The 19,074-nt window shown below is 44.6% G+C and overlaps 1 protein-coding gene across 3 annotated transcripts in view; it reads left to right on the top strand.

Moving 5' to 3' along the window:
• The window catches only part of KIF20B (kinesin family member 20B), a 502,673-nt gene that overhangs the window by 452,403 nt on the left and 31,196 nt on the right, over positions 1 to 19,074 (top strand). For all 3 annotated transcript variants that reach the window (XM_063961679.1, XM_063961680.1, XM_063961678.1), the window contains 3 exons: positions 16,679 to 16,774; positions 18,467 to 18,587; positions 18,692 to 18,834. In XM_063961679.1, coding sequence (XP_063817749.1) covers positions 16,679 to 16,774; positions 18,467 to 18,587; positions 18,692 to 18,834 — 360 coding nt within the window. The remainder of the gene's footprint in view (positions 1 to 16,678; positions 16,775 to 18,466; positions 18,588 to 18,691; positions 18,835 to 19,074) is intronic.

Raw genomic sequence — 19,074 nt, 5'->3', positions numbered from 1 at the left:
GCTGCAGAGTCATCCGCACTCTCCCGCCCGTTTGGGAGCTTTGGTATAATCCCCATGGTCCTTTCAGGAACCCCAGCATCCACTAGGACGATAGAGAAAATAAGAATTTACTTACCGATAATTCTATTTCTCGGAGTCCGTAGTGGATGCTGGGCGCCCATCCCAAGTGCGGATTATTCTGCAATACTTGTACATAGTTATTGTTACAAAAATCGGGTTATTGTTGTAGGAAGCCGTCTTTCAGAGGCTCCTTTTGTTATCATACTGTTAACTGGGTTTAGATCACAAGTTGTACGGTGTGATTGGTGTGGCTGGTATGAGTCTTACCCGGGATTCAAAATTCCTCCCTTATTGTGTACGCTCGTCCGGGCACAGTACCTAACTGGAGTCTGGAGGAGGGTCATAGGGGGAGGAGCCAGTGCACACCACCTGATCGGAAAAGCTTTACTTTTGTGCCCTGTCTCCTGCGGAGCCGCTATTCCCCATGGTCCTTTCAGGAACCCCAGCATCCACTACGGACTCCGAGAAATAGAATTATCGGTAAGTAAATTCTTATTTTTGCATTAAAAAGATTTTTAATAACTAAGGTTAATTACGAGAAACACTTGCAGAGATTAAGAAGTTCTGACTCTTTGTAGTCATGCCCCCAAATCTCATCTGGATTAATATGTTCTTCTTAAATAATTATTCTTCCCAGCAGCTGATAAATATAGCCAAGTTCTAAGACTTTGTGTGTCAGGAGACAGAGCTGTACAAAGTTCTTTTCTGCTGATGTAGTTTTTGCACAAAGTTACTAATTCTACAAGCAGAATATATGACTAGAGAGTAATAATTTAGAACTTTCTATAAACTGACAGAAAGGTAACTGTCAGAAAGTGCTGTAACTAATTGCAAACACGCACCAAGTTATTTTTCTAGTGTAGTCTACAATTATTTAGCCAGTGTCATGTTGCTATGGGTTACGGAAACATATTCTCGGCTCCACAAATATCCCTCATGTTTCTATTTAGTGTATTCTGCCGACTCATTACTTACGTGCGGTTGTTGCACTACTTAAAACACTCCATTGAGTGTCTGTCAAAAGTATTTGTAAAATGATATGGCAAATAATGATATTTCTCTATCGTCCTAAGTGGATGCTGGGGTTCCTGAAAGGACCATGGGGAATAGCGGCTCCGCAGGAGACAGGGCACAAAAAAGTAAAGCTTTTACCAGATCAGGTGGTGTGCACTGGCTCCTCCCCCTATGACCCTCCTCCAGACTCCAGTTAGATTTTGTGCCCGAACGAGAAGGGTGCAATCTAGGTGGCTCTCCTAAAGAGCTGCTTAGAGAAAGTTTAGCTTAGGTTTTTTACTTTACAGTGAGTCCTGCTGGCAACAGGATCACTGCAACGAGGGACTTAGGGGAGAAGTAGTGAACTCACCTGCGTGCAGAGTGGATTTGCTGCTTGGCTACTGGACACTAGCTCCAGAGGGACGATCACAGGTACAGCCTGGATGGTCACCGGAGCCGCGCCGCCGGCCCCCTTGCAGACGCTGAAGAGAGAAGAGGTCCAAAATCGGCGGCTGAAGACTCCTGAGTCTTCATAAAGGTAGCGCACAGCACTGCAGCTGTGCGCCATTTTCCTCTCAGCACACTTCACACAACAGTCACTGAGGGTGCAGAGCGCTGGGGGGGGGCGCTCTGAGAGGCAAATAAAAACCTTATTAGAGGCAAAAAATACCTCACATATAGCCCACAGAGGCTATATGGAGATATTTAACCCCTGCCTAACTTCAAAAATAGCGGGAGACGAGCCCGCCGTAAAAGGGGCGGGGCCTATCTCCTCAGCACACAGCGCCATTTTCTCTCACAGAAAAGCTGGAGAGAAGGCTCCCAGGCTCTCCCCTGCACTGCACTACAGAAACAGGGTTAAAACAGAGAGGGGGGGCACTGATTTTGGCGATATTGTATATATATAAAAGATGCTATAAGGGAGAAACACTTATATAAGGTTGTCCCTATATAATTATAGCGTTTTTGGTGTGTGCTGGCAGACTCTCCCTCTGTCTCCCCAAAGGGCTAGTGGGTCCTGTCCTCTGTCAGAGCATTCCCGGTGTGTGTGCTGTGTGTCGGTACGTGTGTGTCGACATGTATGAGGACGATGTTGGTGAGGAGGCGGAGAAATTGCCTGTAATGGTGATGTCACTCTCTAGGGAGTCGACACCGGAATGGATGGCTTATTTAGAGAATTACGTGAGAATGTCAACACGCTGCAAGGTCGGTTGACGACATGAGACGGCCGACAATCTATTAGGACCGGTCCAGGCGTCTCAGAAACACCGTCAGGGGTTTTAAAAACGCCCATTTACCTCAGTCGGTCGACACAGACACGGACACTGAATACAGTGTCGACGGTGAATAAACAAACGTATTTCTCATTAGGGCCACACGTTAAGGGCAATGAAGGAGGTGTTACGTGTTTCTGATACTACAAGTACCACAAGAAAGGGTATTATGTGGGAGTGGAAAAAACTACCTGTAGTTTTTCCTGAATCAGATAAAATAAAATGAAGTGTGTGATGATGCGTAGGGTTACCCCGATAGCAAATATTGGCGTTATACCCTTTCCCGCCAGAAATTAGGGTACGTTGGGAAACACCCCTTAGGGTGATAAGGCGCTCACACGCTTATCAAGTGGCGTTACCGTCTCCAGATACGGCCGCCCTCAAGGAGCCAGCTGATAGGAAGCTGGAAAAATATCCTAAAAAGTATATACACACATACGGTGGTTATACTGCGACCAGCGATCGCCATCAGCCTGGAGATGCAGTGCTGGGTTGGCTTGGTCGGATTCCCTGACTGAAAATATTTTATTCATGTAGAGCATTTAATAGGATGCATTCTATATATATGTATGTGAGATGCACAGAGGGATATTTGCTCTCTGGCATCAAGATAAGTGCGTTGTCCATATCTCCCAGAAGATGTCAGGGACACGACAGTGGTCAGGTGATACAGATCCCATACGGCAGATGGAAGTATTGCTGTATAAAGGGAAGGAGTTATTTGGGGGTCGGTCCATCGGACCTGGGGACCACAGCAACAGCTGGGAAATCCAACCTTTTTTACCCCAAGTTACATCTCAGCTAAAAAAGACACCGTCTTTTCAGCCTCAATCTTTCCTTTCCCATGAGGGCATGCAGGCAAAAGGCCAGTCATATCTGCCCAGACATAGAGGTAAGGGAAGTAGACTGCAGCAGGCAGCCCTTTCCCAGGAAAAGAAGCCCTCCACCGTGTCTGCCAAGTCCTCAGCATGACGCTGGGGCCGTGCAAGCGGACTCAAGGTGGGGGGGTAGTCTCAAGAGTCTCAGGGCGCAGTGGGATCACTCGCAAGTTGACCCCTAGATCGTACGAGTATTATCCCAGGGGTAAAGATTGGAGAGTCGAGACATCTTCTCCTCGCAGGTTCCTGAAGTCTGCTTTACCAACGGCTCCCTCCGACAGGGAGGCAGCATTGGAAACAATTCACAAGCTGTATATCCAGCAGGTGATAATCAAAGTACCCCTCCTACGACAAGGAAAAGGGTATTATTTTTCCACACTATATTGTGGTACTGAAGCCAGACGGCTTGGTGACACATAGTCTAAATCTAAAATGTTTTGAACACTTACATAAAAGGTTCAAATCGAGATAAAGTCACTCAGAGCAGTGATAGCGAACCGGAAAAAAGGGGACTATATGGTGTCCCTGGACATCAAGGATTACCTCCATGTCCAAATTTTGTCCTTCTCATCAAGGGTACCTCTGGTTCGTGGTACAGAACTGTCAATATCAGTTTCAGACGATGCCGTTTGAATTATCCACGGCACCCCGGGGCCTTTTTACCAAGGTAATGGCCGAAAAGATGTTTCTTCAAAGAAAAAAGGCATCTAAATTATCCCTTACTTGCACGACCTAAAAAGGGCAAGTTCCAGAGAACAGTTGGAGGTCGGAAGAGCACTATCTAAAGTAGTTCTTCGACGGCACGACTGGATTCTAAATATTCCAAGAATCGCAGCTGTTTTCCGACGATACGTCTGCTGTTCCTAGGGATGATTCTGGACACGGTTCAGAAAAAGGTTTTTCTTCCCGAGGAAAAAGCCAAGGAGTTATCCGACCTGTCAGGAACCTCCTAAAACCAGGAAAGGTGTCTGTACATCAATGCACAAGAGTCCTGGGAAAAATGATGGCTTTTTACGAAGCAATTCCATTCGGCAGATTCCATGCAAGAATTTTCCAAAGGGATCTGTTGGACAAATGGTCAGGGTCGCATCCTCAGATGCACCTGCGAATAACCCTGTCGCCAAGGACAAGGGTATATCTTCTGTGGTGGTTGCAAAAGGCTCATCTATTGGAGGGCCGCAGATTCGGCATACAGGATTTGATCCTGGTGACCACGGACGCCAGCCTGAGAGGTTGGGGAGCAGTCACACAAGGAAGAAACTTCCAGGGGGTATGGACGAACCTGGAAAAGTCTCTTCACATAAACATTCTGGTACTAAGAGCAATCTAAAATGCTCTAAGCCAGGCGGAACCACTCCTGCAAGGAAAACCGGTGTTGATTCAGTCGGACAACATCACGGCGGTCGCCCATGTAAACAGACAGGGCGGCACAAGAAGCAGGAGTGCAATGGCAGAAGCTGCCAAGATTCTTCGCTGGGCGGAGAATCACGTAATAGCACTGTCAGCAGTGTTCTTCCCGGGCGTGGACAACTGGGAAGCAGACTTCCTCAGCAGACACGATATTCACCCGGGAGAGGGGGGTCTTCATCCAGAAGTCTTCCACATGCTAATAAACTGTTGGGAAAGACCAATGGTAGACATGATGGCGTCTCGCCTCAACAAGAAACTGGACAAGTATTGCGCCAGGTCAAGAGATCCACAGGCAATAGCTGTGGACGCACTGGTAACACCTTGGGTGTACAAATCAGTATATGTGTTTCCTCCTCTGCCTCTCATACCAAAGGTATTGAAGATTATACGGTGAGGAGGAGTAAGAACAATACTAGTGGCTCCGGATTGGCCAAGAAGGACTTGGTACCCGGAACTTCAAGAGTTGGTCACGGACGACCCGTGCCCTCTACTTCTGAGAAGGGACCTGCTACAACAGGGTCCCTGTCTCTTTCAAGACTTACCGCGGCTGCGTTTGACGGCATGGCGGTTGAACGCCAGATCCTAAAAGGGAAAGGCATTCCAGAAGAAGTCATTCCTACCTTGATTAAGGCAAGGAAGGAAGTCACCGCGAAACATTATCACCGCATTTGGCGAAAATATGTCGCGTGGTGCGAGGATCGGAGTGTTCCGACGGAGGAATTTCAACTGGGTCGTTTCCTACATTTCCTACAATCAGGATTGTCTATGGGTCTCAAATTGAGATCTATTAAGGTTCAAATTTCGGCCCTGTCAATATTCTTCCAAAAAGAATTGGCCTCAGTTCCTGAGGTACAGACTTTTGTTAAAGGAGTACTGCATATACAGCCTCCTGTGGTGCCTCCGGTGGCACCGTGGGATCTAAATGTAGTTTTAGATTTCCTCAAATCCCATTGGTTTGAACCATTGAAAAAGGTGGATTTTAAATATCTCACATGGAAAGTGACTATGTTACTGGCCCTGGCTTCCGCCAGGAGAGTATCTGAATTGGCGGCTTTATCTTATAAAAGCCCTTATCTAATCTTCCATTCGGATAGGGCAGAACTGAGGACTCGTCCGCATTTTCTCCCTAAGGTGGTATCAGCGTTTCACCTGAACCAACCTATTGTGGTGCCTGCGGCCACTGGCGACTTGGAGGACTCCAAGTTGTTGGACGTTGTCAGAGCCTTAAAAATATACATTTCAAGGACGGCTGAAGTCAGAAAATCTGACTCGCTGTTGATACTATATGCACCCAACAAGTTGGGTGCCCCTGCTTCTAAGCAGACGATTGCTCGTTGGATTTGTAACACAATTCAACTTGCTCATTCTGTGGCAGGCCTGCCACAGCCTAAATCTGTTAAGGCCCATTCCACAAGGAAGGTGGGCTCATCTTGGGCGGCTGCCCGAGGGGTCTCGGCATTACAATTCTGTCGAGCAGCTACGTGGTCGGGGGAAAACACGTTTGTAAAATTCTACAAATTTGATACCCTGGCAAAAGAGGACTTGGAATTCTCTCATTCGGTGCTGCAGAGTCATCCGCACTCTCCCGCCCGTTTGGGAGCTTTGGTATAATCCCCATGGTCCTTTCAGGAACCCCAGCATCCACTTAGGACGATAGAGAAAATGAGAATTTACTTACCGATAATTCTATTTCTCGGAGTCCGTAGTGGATGCTGGGCGCCCATCCCAAGTGCGGATTATCTGCAATACTGTACATAGTTATTGTTAACAAATTCGGGTTATATTGTTAAGGAGCCATCTTTAAGAGGCTCTTTCTGTTATCATACTGTTAACTGGGTTTAGATCACAAGTTGTACGGTGTGATTGGTGTGGCTGGTATGAGTCTTACCCGGGATTCAAATTGCCTCCCTTATTGTGTACGCTCGTCCGGGCACAGTACCTAACTGGAGTCTGGAGGAGGGTCATAGGGGGAGGAGCCAGTGCACACCACCTGATCTGGTAAAAGCTTTACTTTTTTGTGCCCTGTCTCCTGCGGAGCCGCTATTCCCCATGGTCCTTTCAGGAACCCCAGCATCCACTACGGACTCCGAGAAATAGAATTATCGGTAAGTAAATTCTCATTTAAAGGTGATGTAATAGATAATGTGTAGAATTTGACATGACGTGTAATTGTCATTTGTCCCTGTATTTTATGAATGGCTGCCGTCCGATATTCCTTGGGAGTGGGGTAATTAAACTTTGCATGCAGCCTTCATAGCACTATTTTCCAGGCTTTTCCAGTGGCGTGTTTGGCTGGGATTTCTTGCCAAAGCAAACAAGATGGCAGCTCCCCATCATCTTAATAAACTTAAATGTAGAGATAATTAAGGTTTTCTGAGCTGAAGCATGTATGCCAATGTTTTATTAAACATGTATATAAAGATTATGGGCGGTATCCTCTTAGCCCCAATGCCACTTGAATGATCAAAACGGCTAGATATCGCAATGTATGACCGATGGTCATTATCGTTGTATCCAACTAGATGCAGTTTTGATCGGCCAAAATTGGACCAGTGATCACACGAAAACACATGGGATCGGGGATAAGTCCCAATCCCATGTGTTTTTCACGGCTCCTACGGCCCCTTATTGCAGATTATCCTTCGGCTGCTCAGCATAAAGCCTGATAAGTGCAGGAAGCGGGAGAAAACAATGCAGGTATCGGGGCTAATAGGATAGCCCCCGGTGTTTTTGTTAGCAGCGGCAAAGTATCGCTGCTAATAGGGTACCGCCCTATATTGGACAGCACTTCAGCAATTCTGCCCCATGTTTGAATCAAACAATCCTCCCTGTTGCATGTATTGGAGCATCTACCCTGTTAAATGAATTAGAGTGCCTGAACACTAAAGCAATGCAACTGTACTTAATGGAAGTGTTTTCAAAGTAATGTATTACTATGGGCTAGAGATGAGCGGGTTCGGTTTTACTCGGATTTACCCGAATCTCCTTATTGGCTATCGGACGTCACGTGTTTTGTTTAACCAATAAGAAAACTCCAGAAAATAAGAAATGGCGATAATTCTGGCGTAAAGAACCGAGTAAATCCGAACCCGCTCATCTCTACTATGGGCAGACTGTGTCTCCTAGCTCTTTCATTCAGGCAATGGGGAGTCGGTGGAAAGTAGTGATTAAGAAAAGGTTAAACATTATTTCAATGGTACTTCAATTGTAAAGCGCAACGGAATTTGCTGAGCTATATAAGAAACTGTTAATAAATAACATTACCTTTATATAAAATAGACTGTACCTTTCAGCCATCTAGTTCTATTACAGATATTGCATAACTTGTGTCTATATATAGAAAGGAGCTAAGGTAGCATCCGAGTTTGCCTATTGGTCAGTGACCCTTCCCATTGCCCATATCTTTGTCTTTATTGGCTCATCAATGGATCTACATGCATTTCTAATTTAATAAATTCTACAAATATAATGTAAACATTTTTTGTCTGCTTTTGATGACTTTGAGGCTTTTTACTCTGGTGCATTTAACGTATAAATCACATTCCATGCCAGATGTACTACCATTATATGCAAATATCTTTCTTTAATCTTTATTTTTTATTTTCAAGTTTTCAGTCTGATACAGAACATAGTGTTCCATCACGTTTCATTACAGTCTATTATCTTCAATATACTAAGCATTTCATTCTTATTATATATACTCCTCATCCTGCAACCACATATTGCATCATGGTACATTTCAGATGTATTTTTATAAGTGCTTGTTGTAATACTTCTAATGCACCTTAATTTCAGTGCTTTCCCTTCCAGAAACACTATACGGATTCACATGTTCTTGTCTTGTTCAACAGAGACAGTTGTAAAAATTCTATTAATTTTATTTTCTTTTTTTGGTTTGATTATCATTGTTCCCAGCATTCACTGGAATAATACATTTGGTAAATTGTTTTATATATTTTCTGTATGTGTGAAAAGTACCCTAAACATTAAATCTGTTCCCATTAGCATTTTGTGTGAAGAATTAGTGTTACAATAATATCGTATGGGTTCGGCGGGGTCCCGGCTGTGAGATGGTGGTGGGGGATGAGCACAACAAAGCCCCTTGCGGGCTCGGTGGCTTGCTGTGCTCGCCACAGGTTATGTTCCCACTCTGTGGGTGTTGTGGACACCCATGAGTGGGAATAGTCCCTATTGGTCGGCATGCCGACTGGCGGGATTTTGAGCGGATGGGATGCAGTGGTCTGTACATTACTAACTACTTCGCTATTTTACACTTTAGATATTTTTCATTTTCTTGGCTACAGAAAACAATTTTTCTCTGACGTCCTAAGTGGATGCTGGGGACTCCGTCAGGACCATGGGGATTAGCGGCTCCGCAGGAGACAGGGCACAAAAGTAAAAGCTTTAGGATCAGGTGGTGTGCACTGGCTCCTCCCCCTATGACCCTCCTCCAAGCCTCAGTTAGATTTTTGTGCCCGGCCGAGAAGGGTGCAATCTAGGTGGCTCTCCTAAAGAGCTGCTTAGAGTAAAAGTTTGTTAGGTTTTTTATTTTCAGTGAGTCCTGCTGGCAACAGGCTCACTGCTACGAGGGACTTAGGGGAGAGAAGTGAACTCACCTGCGTGCAGGATGGATTGGCTTCTTAGGCTACTGGACACCATTAGCTCCAGAGGGAGTCGGAACACAGGTCTCACCCTGGGGTTCGTCCCGGAGCCGCGCCGCCGACCCCCCTTGCAGATGCCGAAAAGTGAAGGTCCAGAAACGGCGGCAGAAGACTCTTCAGTCTTCATAAGGTAGCGCACAGCACTGCAGCTGTGCGCCATTGTTGTCAGCACACTTCATAGCAGCGGTCACTGAGGGTGCAGGGCGCTGGGGGGGGGCGCCCTGGGCAGCAATGATAGTACCTTATTCTGGCTAAAAATACATCACATATAGCCCCTGGGGGCTATATGGATGTATTTAACCCCTGCCAGGTCTCAGAAAAACGGGAGAAGAAGCCCGCCGAAAAGGGGGCGGGGCCTATTCTCAGCACACAGCGCCATTTTCCCTCACAGAAATGCTGGTGGGAAGGCTCCCAGGCTCTCCCCTGCACTGCACTACAGAAACAGGGTTAAAACAGAGAGGGGGGGCACTTATTTGGCGATATGTATATATATATATATATATATATATATATATTAAAATGCTATAAGGGAAAAACACTTATATAAAGGTTGTCCCTGTATAATTATAGCGTTTTTGGTGTGTGCTGGCAAACTCTCCCTCTGTCTCCCCAAAGGGCTAGTGGGGTCCTGTCCTCTATCAGAGCATTCCCTGTGTGTGTGCTGTGTGTCGACATGTATGAGGACGATGTTGGTGAGGAGGCGGAGCAATTGCCTGAAATGGTGATGTCACTCTCTAGGGAGTCGACACCGGAATGGATGGCTTATTTAAGGAAATACGTGATAATGTCAACACGCTGCAAGGTCGGTTGACGACATGAGACGGCCGGCAAACAAATTAGTACCTGTCCAGGCGTCTCAAACACCGTCAGGGGCTGTAAAACGCTCATTTACCTCAGTCGGTCGACACAGACACTGACTCCAGTGTCGACGGTGAAGAAACAAACGTATTTTCCTTTAGGGCCACACGTTACATGTTAAGGGCAATGAAGGAGGTGTTACATATTTCTGATACTACAAGTACCACAAGAAGGGTATTATGTGGGGTGTGAAAAAACTACCTGTAGTTTTTCCTGAATCAGATAAATTAAATGAAGTGTGTGATGATGCGTGGGTTTCCCCCGATAGAAAATTATTGGCGGTATACCCTTTCCCGCCAGAAGTTAGGGCGCATTGGGAAACACCCTTTAGGGTGGATAAGGCGCTCACACGCTTATCAAAACAAGTGGCGGTACCGTCTCCAGATAGGGCCGCCCTCAAGGAGCCAGCTGAGAGGCTGGAAAATATCCTAAAAAGGTATATACACACATACTGGTGTTATACTGCGACCAGCGATCGCCTCAGCCTGGATGTGCAGCGCTGGGGTGGCTTGGTCGGATTCCCTGACTGAAAATATTGATACCCTTGACAGGGACAGTATTTTATTGACTATAGAGCATTTAAAGGATGCATTTCTATATATGCGAGATGCACAGAGGGATATTTGCACTCTGGCATCAAGAGTAAGTGCGATGTCCATATCTGCCAGAAGATGTTTATGGACACGACAGTGGTCAGGTGATGCAGATTCCAAACGGCACATGGAAGTATTGCCGTATAAAGGGGAGGAGTTATTTGGGGTCGGTCCATCGGACCTGGTGGCCTCGGCAACAGCTGGAAAATCCACCTTTTTTACCCCAAATCACATCTCAGCAGAAAAAGACACCGTCTTTTCAGCCTCAGTCCTTTCGTCCCCATAAGGGCAAGCGGGCAAAAGGCCAGTCATATCTGCCCAGGGATAGAGGAAAGGGAAGAAGACTGCAGCAGGCAGCCCATTCCCAGGAACAGAAGCCCTCCACAGCTTCTGCCAAGTCCTCAGCATGACGCTGGGGCCGTACAAGCGGACTCAAGTGCGGTGGGGGGTCGTCTCAAGAGTTTCAGCGCGTAGTGGGCTCACTCGCAAGTGGACCCCTGGATCCTACAAGTAGTATCCCAGGGGTACAGACTGGAGATTCGAGACGTCTCCCCCTCGCAGGCTCCTGATGTCTGCTTTACCAACGTCTTCCTCCGTCAGGGAGGCAGTATTGGAAACAATTCACAAGCTGTATTCCCAGCAGGTGATAATCAAAGTACCCCTCCTACAACAAGGAAAGGGGTATTATTCCACACTATATTGTGGTACTGAAGCCAGACGGCTCGGTGAGACCTATTCTAAATGGGAAATCTTTGAACACTTACATACAAAGGTTCAAATCAAGATGGAGTCACTCAGAGCAGTGATAGCGAACCAGGAAGAAGGGGACTATATGGTGTCCCTGGACATCAAGGATGCTTACCTCCATGTCCCAAATTGCCCTTCTCACCAAGGGTACCTCAGGTTCGTGGTACGGAACTGTCACTATCAGTTTCAGACGCTGCCGTTTGGATTGTCCACGGCACCCCGGGTCTTTACCAAAGAAATGGCCGAAATGATGATTCTTCTTCAAAGAAAAGGCGTCTTAATTATCCCTTACTTGGACGATCTCCTGATAAGGGCAAGGTCCAGAGAACAGTTGGAAGTCGGAGTAGCACTATCTCAAGTAGTTCTACGACAGCACGGGTGGATTCTAAATATCCAAAATCGCAGCCGTTTCCGACGACACGTCTGCTGTTCCTAGGGATGGTTCTGGACACAGTCCAGAAAAAGGTGTTTCTTCCGGAGGAGAAAGCCAGGGAGTTATCCGAGCTAGTCAGGAACCTCCTAAAACCAGGAAAAGTGTCAGTGCATCATTGCACAAGAGTCCTGGGAAAAATGGTGGCTTATTACGAAGCGATTCCATTCGGCAGATTCCACGCAAGAACTTTTCAGTGGGATCTGCTGGACAAATGGTCCGGATCGCATTTTCAGATGCATCAGCGGATAACCCTATCTCCAAGGACAAGGGTGTCTCTCCTGTGGTGGTTACAGAGTGCTCATCTTCTAGAGGGCCGCAGATTCGGCATTCAGGATTGGATGCTGGTGACCACGAAGGCCAGCCTGAGAGGCTGGGGAGCAGTCACACAGGGAAAAAATTTCCAGGGAGTGTGATCAAGTCTGGAGATTTTTCTCCACATAAATATACTGGAGCTAAGGGCAATTTACAATGCTCTAAGCTTAGCAAGACCTCTGCTTCAAGGTCAGCCGGTATTGATCCAGTGGGACAACATCACGGCAGTCGCCCACGTAAACAGACAGGGCGGCACAAGAAGCAGGAGGGCAATGGCAGAAACTGCAAGGATTTTTCGCTGGGCGGAAAATCATGTGATAGCACTGTCAGCAGTGTTCATTCCGGGAGTGGACAACTGGGAAGCAGACTTCCTCAGCAGGCACAACCTCCACCCGGGAGAGTGGGGACTTCATCGGGAAGTCTTCCACATGATTGTGAACCGTTGGAAACCAAAGGTGGACATGATGGCGTCCCGCCTGAACAAAAAACTGGACAAGTATTGCGCCAGGTCAAAAGACCCTCAGGCAATAGCTGTGGACGTTCTGGTAACACCGTGGGTGTACCAGTCGGTGTATGTCTTCCCTCCTCTGCTTCTCATACCCAAGGTATTGAGAATTATAAGACGTAGAGGAGTAAGAACTATACTCGTGGCTCCGGATTGGCCAAGAAGGACTTGGTACCCGGAACTTCAAGAGATGCTCACAGAGGACTCATGGCCTCTGCCGCTAAGAAGGGACTTGTTTCAGCAAGTACCAAGACTTACCGCGGCTGCGTTTGACGGCATGGCGGTTGAACGCCGGATCCTAAGGGAAAAAGGCATTCCGGAAGAGGTCATTCCTACCCTGGTCAAAGCCAGGAAGGAGGTGACCGCACAACATTATCACCACATGTGGCGAAAATATGTTGCGTGGTGTGAGGCCAGGAAGGCCCCATGAAGAAATTTCAACTCGGTCGTTTCCTGCATTTCCTGCAAACAGGAGTGTCTATGGGCCTCAAATTGGGGTCCATTAAGGTTCAAATTTCGGCCCTGTCGATTTTCTTCCAGAAAGAATTGGCTTCAGTTCCTGAAGTCCAGAAGTTTGTCAAGGGAGTACTGCATATACAACCCCCTTTTGTGCCTCCAGTGGCACTGTGGGATCTCAACGTAGTTCTGGGATTCCTAAAATCACATTGATTTAAACCGCTCAAATCTGTGGATTTGAAATATCTCACAGGGAAAGTGACCATGCTGTTGGCCCTGGCCTCGGCCAGGCGAGTGTCAGAATTGGCGGCGTTTGTCTCAAAAAAGCCCATATCTGATTGTCCATTCGGACAGGGCAGAGCTGCGGACTCATCCCCAGTTTCTCCCTAAGGTGGTGTCAGTGTTTCACCCGAACCCGCTTATTGTGGTACCTGCGGCTACTAGGGACTTGGAGGACTCCAAGTTGCTAGATGTTGTCAGGGCCCTGAAAATATAGTTTCCAGGACGGCTGGAGTCAGGAAAACTGACTTGCTGTTATCCTGTATGCACCCAACAAACTGTGTGCTCTTGCTTCTAAGCAGACGATTGCTAGTTGGATGTGTAGTACAATTCAGCTTGCACATTCTGTGGCAGGCCTGCCACAGCCAAAATATGTAAATGCCCATTCCACAAGGAAGGTGGGCTCATCTTGGGCGGCTGCCCGAGGGGTCTCGGCTTTACAACTTTGCCGAGCTGCTACTTGGTCAGGGGCAAACACGTTTGAAAAATTCTACAAATTTGATACCCTGGCTGAGGAGGACCTGGAGTTCTCTCATTCGGTGCTGCAGAGTCATCCGCACTCTCCCGCCCGTTTGGGAGCTTTGGTATAATCCCCATGGTCCTGACGGAGTCCCCAGCATCCACTTAGGACGTCAGAGAAAATAAGAATTTACTTACCGATAATTCTATTTCTCGTAGTCCGTAGTGGATGCTGGGCGCCCATCCCAAGTGCGGATTGTCTGCAATACTTGTACATAGTTATTGTTACAAAAATCGGGTTATTATTGTTGTGAGCCATCTTTTCAGATGCTCCGCTGTTATCATGCTGTTAACTGGGTTCAGATCACAGGTTGTACAGTGTGATTGGTGTGGCTGGTATGAGTCTTACCCGGGATTCAAAATCCTTCCTTATTGTGTACGCTCGTCCGGGCACAGTATCCTAACTGAGGCTTGGAGGAGGGTCATAGGGGGAGGAGCCAGTGCACACCACCTGATCCTAAAGCTTTTACTTTTGTGCCCTGTCTCCTGCGGAGCCGCTAATCCCCATGGTCCTGACGGAGTCCCCAGCATCCACTACGGACTACGAGAAATAGAATTATCGGTAAGTAAATTCTTATTTTCAGCTACTTGAACATCTATCATTTCTCTAATGGAACTTTGAAGTCACGAATTCTCTCTTCCTGCATCTACCCAAAACTCTGTCCCTCTCTGCTTACATCAGCTCAGCTGCCGAATAACTTTGTTTTTCCCTCTGATTGGTCTATAAAACACAGTGCTGCCTAAAAGCTTAAATTCTGTGTTAGAGCTACACTACTGTGGTTATAAAGAACTGTCGCACCCCATTTTCAGGTTTTATTTTCTTACTAGTTACCAGCACGTCAAAATGACGGAACAGCATAACAGTAATATCATTGCTGGCGGCTGTGCACGCCCAAATGGAGCAAAACTTGAATTGCTCCATCATGCGCTATCTAGTGGCCCTTGGCACTCAAACACTTGAATTCCTCCCATAGAAGTGAGGAGCAGTGTTAGCCTTCTATTATATAGGATGTCGTGCAATTACAGTAAAAACTCACAAGGCTATTTAATTTATTACTATTAAAAAGTACATTAATTTAAGTATTCATGTGTTGATTAAGTACACCTATATAATCCCAGAGGATATTAGTTCCCCTCAGTTGGCCAAATAAAATAATTAAGTAGAGTTAAAGGGTCTTCCTATGATTTCAAAATACGGCACACCTGTGTTTGAGAGGTCCAATGGTTTGTCAGTGCATTTCCAATGAAGAGTTTCATCATGCAGATCAAGAACAGTTAAAGCAAATTCCAGAAAAGGGGTTTCAAAAGCACCAATCTAGATAATAAGTATTCCAACAATTTGTTAATATTCCCTTGAGGATTACTCATCCTTTGCACTTCAGAGGTCTATGTGTAGGACAAGTACCACTCAATCTTAAATCAAGTTTTTCATAATTTGAGAATCATTATCTACAGACAATACAAATACAATCCAGATGATCATAATAAAACAATTGGAACTAGTTTGCCAGCTGCTGCTTTAGCATCATAAAAGCATACCCTCCAGCTGTACCTTTTTAGCAGGTACAGTACTTTTTTTTTTTTTTAATGTTCTGTTCTGGTTTTTGGCTCTCCAAACTTCCAATTAAAGTATAGGAAAAGGGGAGTGACCACGCCCACTTTACCTATGACCACTCCCACTTTTTTGAGTTTATACCGATTTTTGTGTGTAAAATGTTGGAGAGTATGTAATAGCAGTCTGCATGGAACCTAATGCTTGGGGTAAAAGTTACATTCCAGCAGGACTATAGCCAAAAACACACAATGCATGCCTCATCTGTGCATTTAAATAGCAAAATAAAACAATGTACTGGGTGTACAAATCAAAGCCCAGCTCTCAATTCCATAAATAATCTGAGGAATGACCTGAAAATTGCTGTTCACAAACAGTCTCCTCATACCTGTTAGAACTCATTAATTATTTCAAAGAATATTAGAAAAATGTGTAACTAACCAGGTTAAAATATTTATATAGTAATAATAAGTGTAAGGAAATTATACAGTATGTGGAAAATGGCAATTATTAAACCAACTGCTCTTTCTTAATGTGCAGTTGTTCTGAAAGGACTTTTTTTGTTGTTACACAAAGAAGAATCAATTTAATATGTGGTACATCTAACATATAAATATATATTGAATATGCTGAGTTATATCAACATTTGTGACAGTTTTCTTTACATGGCGAATAAATAGACCTGATTTTGACATCAGATGATAGAGGAGGTTGGCTAATCAGTCTTTGTACACATACGTATAGTGCTCACAAGATGTAATATTAGATACCGTCAGCAACAGTCTGTCTAAAAAAACAACAATTCTAGATGGGTAGATTGGCTCATTGGAATAAAACCTCTCCTATTCTATTTGACCTAAAAAGTAAATGAGCCACAAATGTGAAGATATCCTTTTACTGATTGCCTTGCAGTCTCCCAGTTAATGGAATTTATTTGTACACATTAGCACTTTTGAGAAGTGTTGTCCCAGAAAGCATAACTGACTTGCAGTGCTTTGTCATGTAACCTTTTTTTTTCTTTTTCTTTTTTGGCAATATTAAAGCTTTGCCCAACGGTGGCCACTGTGACTAGAGTAAAAATATTATTTTATCTAATAAAGCCCTTGTAATAAATATTTTTTACATTTAGTTTAATTTATTTTATTTAGGATACTGTAAGAAATGAAAATCGGAAAAATACAAGAACAAATAAAATGACCCCTTCACCTTTGCCACGTCCTTCCATTAACAGCTATGAATCAAAGGTCTGTATACATTTTTATCTTTCTGATACTGGTTTGTCTGCACATTGTGCTCACATTGCAGAAATGCATGTTCTAGTTTAATTTGTTTTCTTTGTACTACAGGTTGAGTATCCTTTATCCAAAATTCAAAATCTCCCATTTTTGGGTCCCCTTCTGACATAATGACATATATATTGTATATTATGTGTATATATTATATACATATATAATATATATGTTTATATGTGTCATTATCTCAGGAGAGGAACCAAAAATGTGGGATTTTGGATAAGGGATACTCAACCTGTTTAATACAACATGAAATGAATATTGTTGGCATTTTAATTTTTCTGACTAATTTTAAGATTGTTTGTCTTCATGTTTTCACGGCTCTCTTCTCACATTCAATATCCATATAGGTCCATCATATGGCACTTTTATTAATTTAGTATTTGTCAGTTTGCAATGTGACACCAAGTGTATTAGTGCTAAAAATCCAATTCATCATTGATTAAAATCCATATTTATCATGTTCAAAATGATGGAAAAAAAACAAATGATCTAGATGTTTATAATGACTGGCTGATAGTGCTGCTGTGCATTCAGCTAAAGATATAAAGATATGGTATAAAAGCTCTGGAACCACAACTGGTGATCCTTTCTGAATTTTGTCCGGCCCCATAACCACAACATCCCATACTACCAACGGACATCTTTGTTTTGTATCCCAGGGTAATAAAAAAAACAATTGGACCTAATAATAGAATTTAATGGTACAAGAAAGAAGTCTGATAAAAGCACTACACTATGTAAAGGTGGAGGAGGATATGTACAAACCAGTAAATTGAAGTCATTTTAAGATTGACAGATTCCTTTTAACTTTTTTTGTAATAATTTCCCCAAATATATTTTTATAGTTCTGCATATTATTTCTACCTCTTTTATATCAACAACATAGACATTGGGGTATATTCAATTCCTGTCGGATCCTTTCCGACAGGTCCGTATTCAATGAGCATCCAAATCCGACTGTCGGATTTGGCCATTCCCGACAACTGTAACAAGTACCTGGGGAGGCAGACACCGCTCATACCCTGTGCTGTCATGTCCAGCAGGCGGGTGCTCTTTTGCTGAACGCTCGTGTCCTGTCCGTACTGCTGCTGCTTTTTCCCGTCACTGACCTGCTCCTCACCTCGCCTGTCCCCGCTCCTCGCCCGTCCCCGCTCCTCTCCTCACCCATCCCCTCACCTGTTCCCGGTCGCCCTCATACCGTGTCCCCGGTCCCCCGTCTCATCTCCCCGGTTCCGACAATGTCAATCCGACTTTAAAAAAAACTTGACTTTGTTGGAACCGGGGCCAAAACCTGTCGGATTTGGCTGCGGAACATGTTGATCCTCAGCTAATCCGCCGATACAGGTGTTTTCAGAAAAGTCAGAATTGCCGACTTGTCGGAAAGGATTGAATAGGTCGGAACAGTTTCCGTCCTAAAAAAGGCGGAAACTGCCGTCTTTCCGACAAGAATGCAGTTTGCGACTACAATTGAATACTCCCCCATTATGTTTAGTATTTTATTAACGTACGTGCAAATAAGACTTGTGTAAAAATGAAAACAGTATCTGGAAAAAAAGTTAAAAGAATACCCCCAATGTTTTTGTTGCTATATTACAGACCGTATATACCGTACTACATTCATTCTCTCATTTCTATTTTCAGAAGCTCACATTGAAAAAACAGCCATCTACTACAAGTACTGCATCCAGCCGGAAAAAAGAAGGTACACTACAAAAACTTGGCGAATTTTTACAAAGTTCTCCATCCATCTTCCAGACCAAAGGTATTGTCCCATTTGTACTTTGTTCGTCTTGAGTCTTAGTACATTTTGAATTAGATTAGTCTGGGTAAAAAGATACATTTTAAAGGTATGTTGTTGTTTTTTAGCAAAAAAAATACTTGAAACAATTGGGGCCCCAAAGACGTCAGATGTAAAGGCCGGCAAAAAAGATGATGAAAATAAGTCCAAAAAAAGGCGAAAGTTGTACACCACTGAGATCTCTGCTCCACTAGACATCCCTGCTCACGCGGTAAGTAGGTGTGGCATAGACAAGTAACAGATTACTTGCAAAAGTCCTGTCTGTGTGTAATTATTTTAAATTGTGCTTCATTAAAGTGTTAAGAATTAAAAAAAATTAGTATGGTATGCATACTACATCTCCACATAACATCAATTGGGCATTCCATTCTGTCTTCTCCTTTCCTTCCCGGTGCAGCCAATTCTTCTTGGCTGCACAGATCCAGGGACCATCTGTTCTTCTGCCTGTTGT

This window comes from Pseudophryne corroboree, chromosome 3, assembly GCF_028390025.1.
Source record: "Pseudophryne corroboree isolate aPseCor3 chromosome 3, aPseCor3.hap2, whole genome shotgun sequence".
NCBI lineage: Eukaryota > Metazoa > Chordata > Amphibia > Anura > Myobatrachidae > Pseudophryne > Pseudophryne corroboree.
The sequence above is the reverse complement of the archived record's forward strand: the minus strand, read 5'-3'. Positions and strand labels throughout refer to the sequence as shown.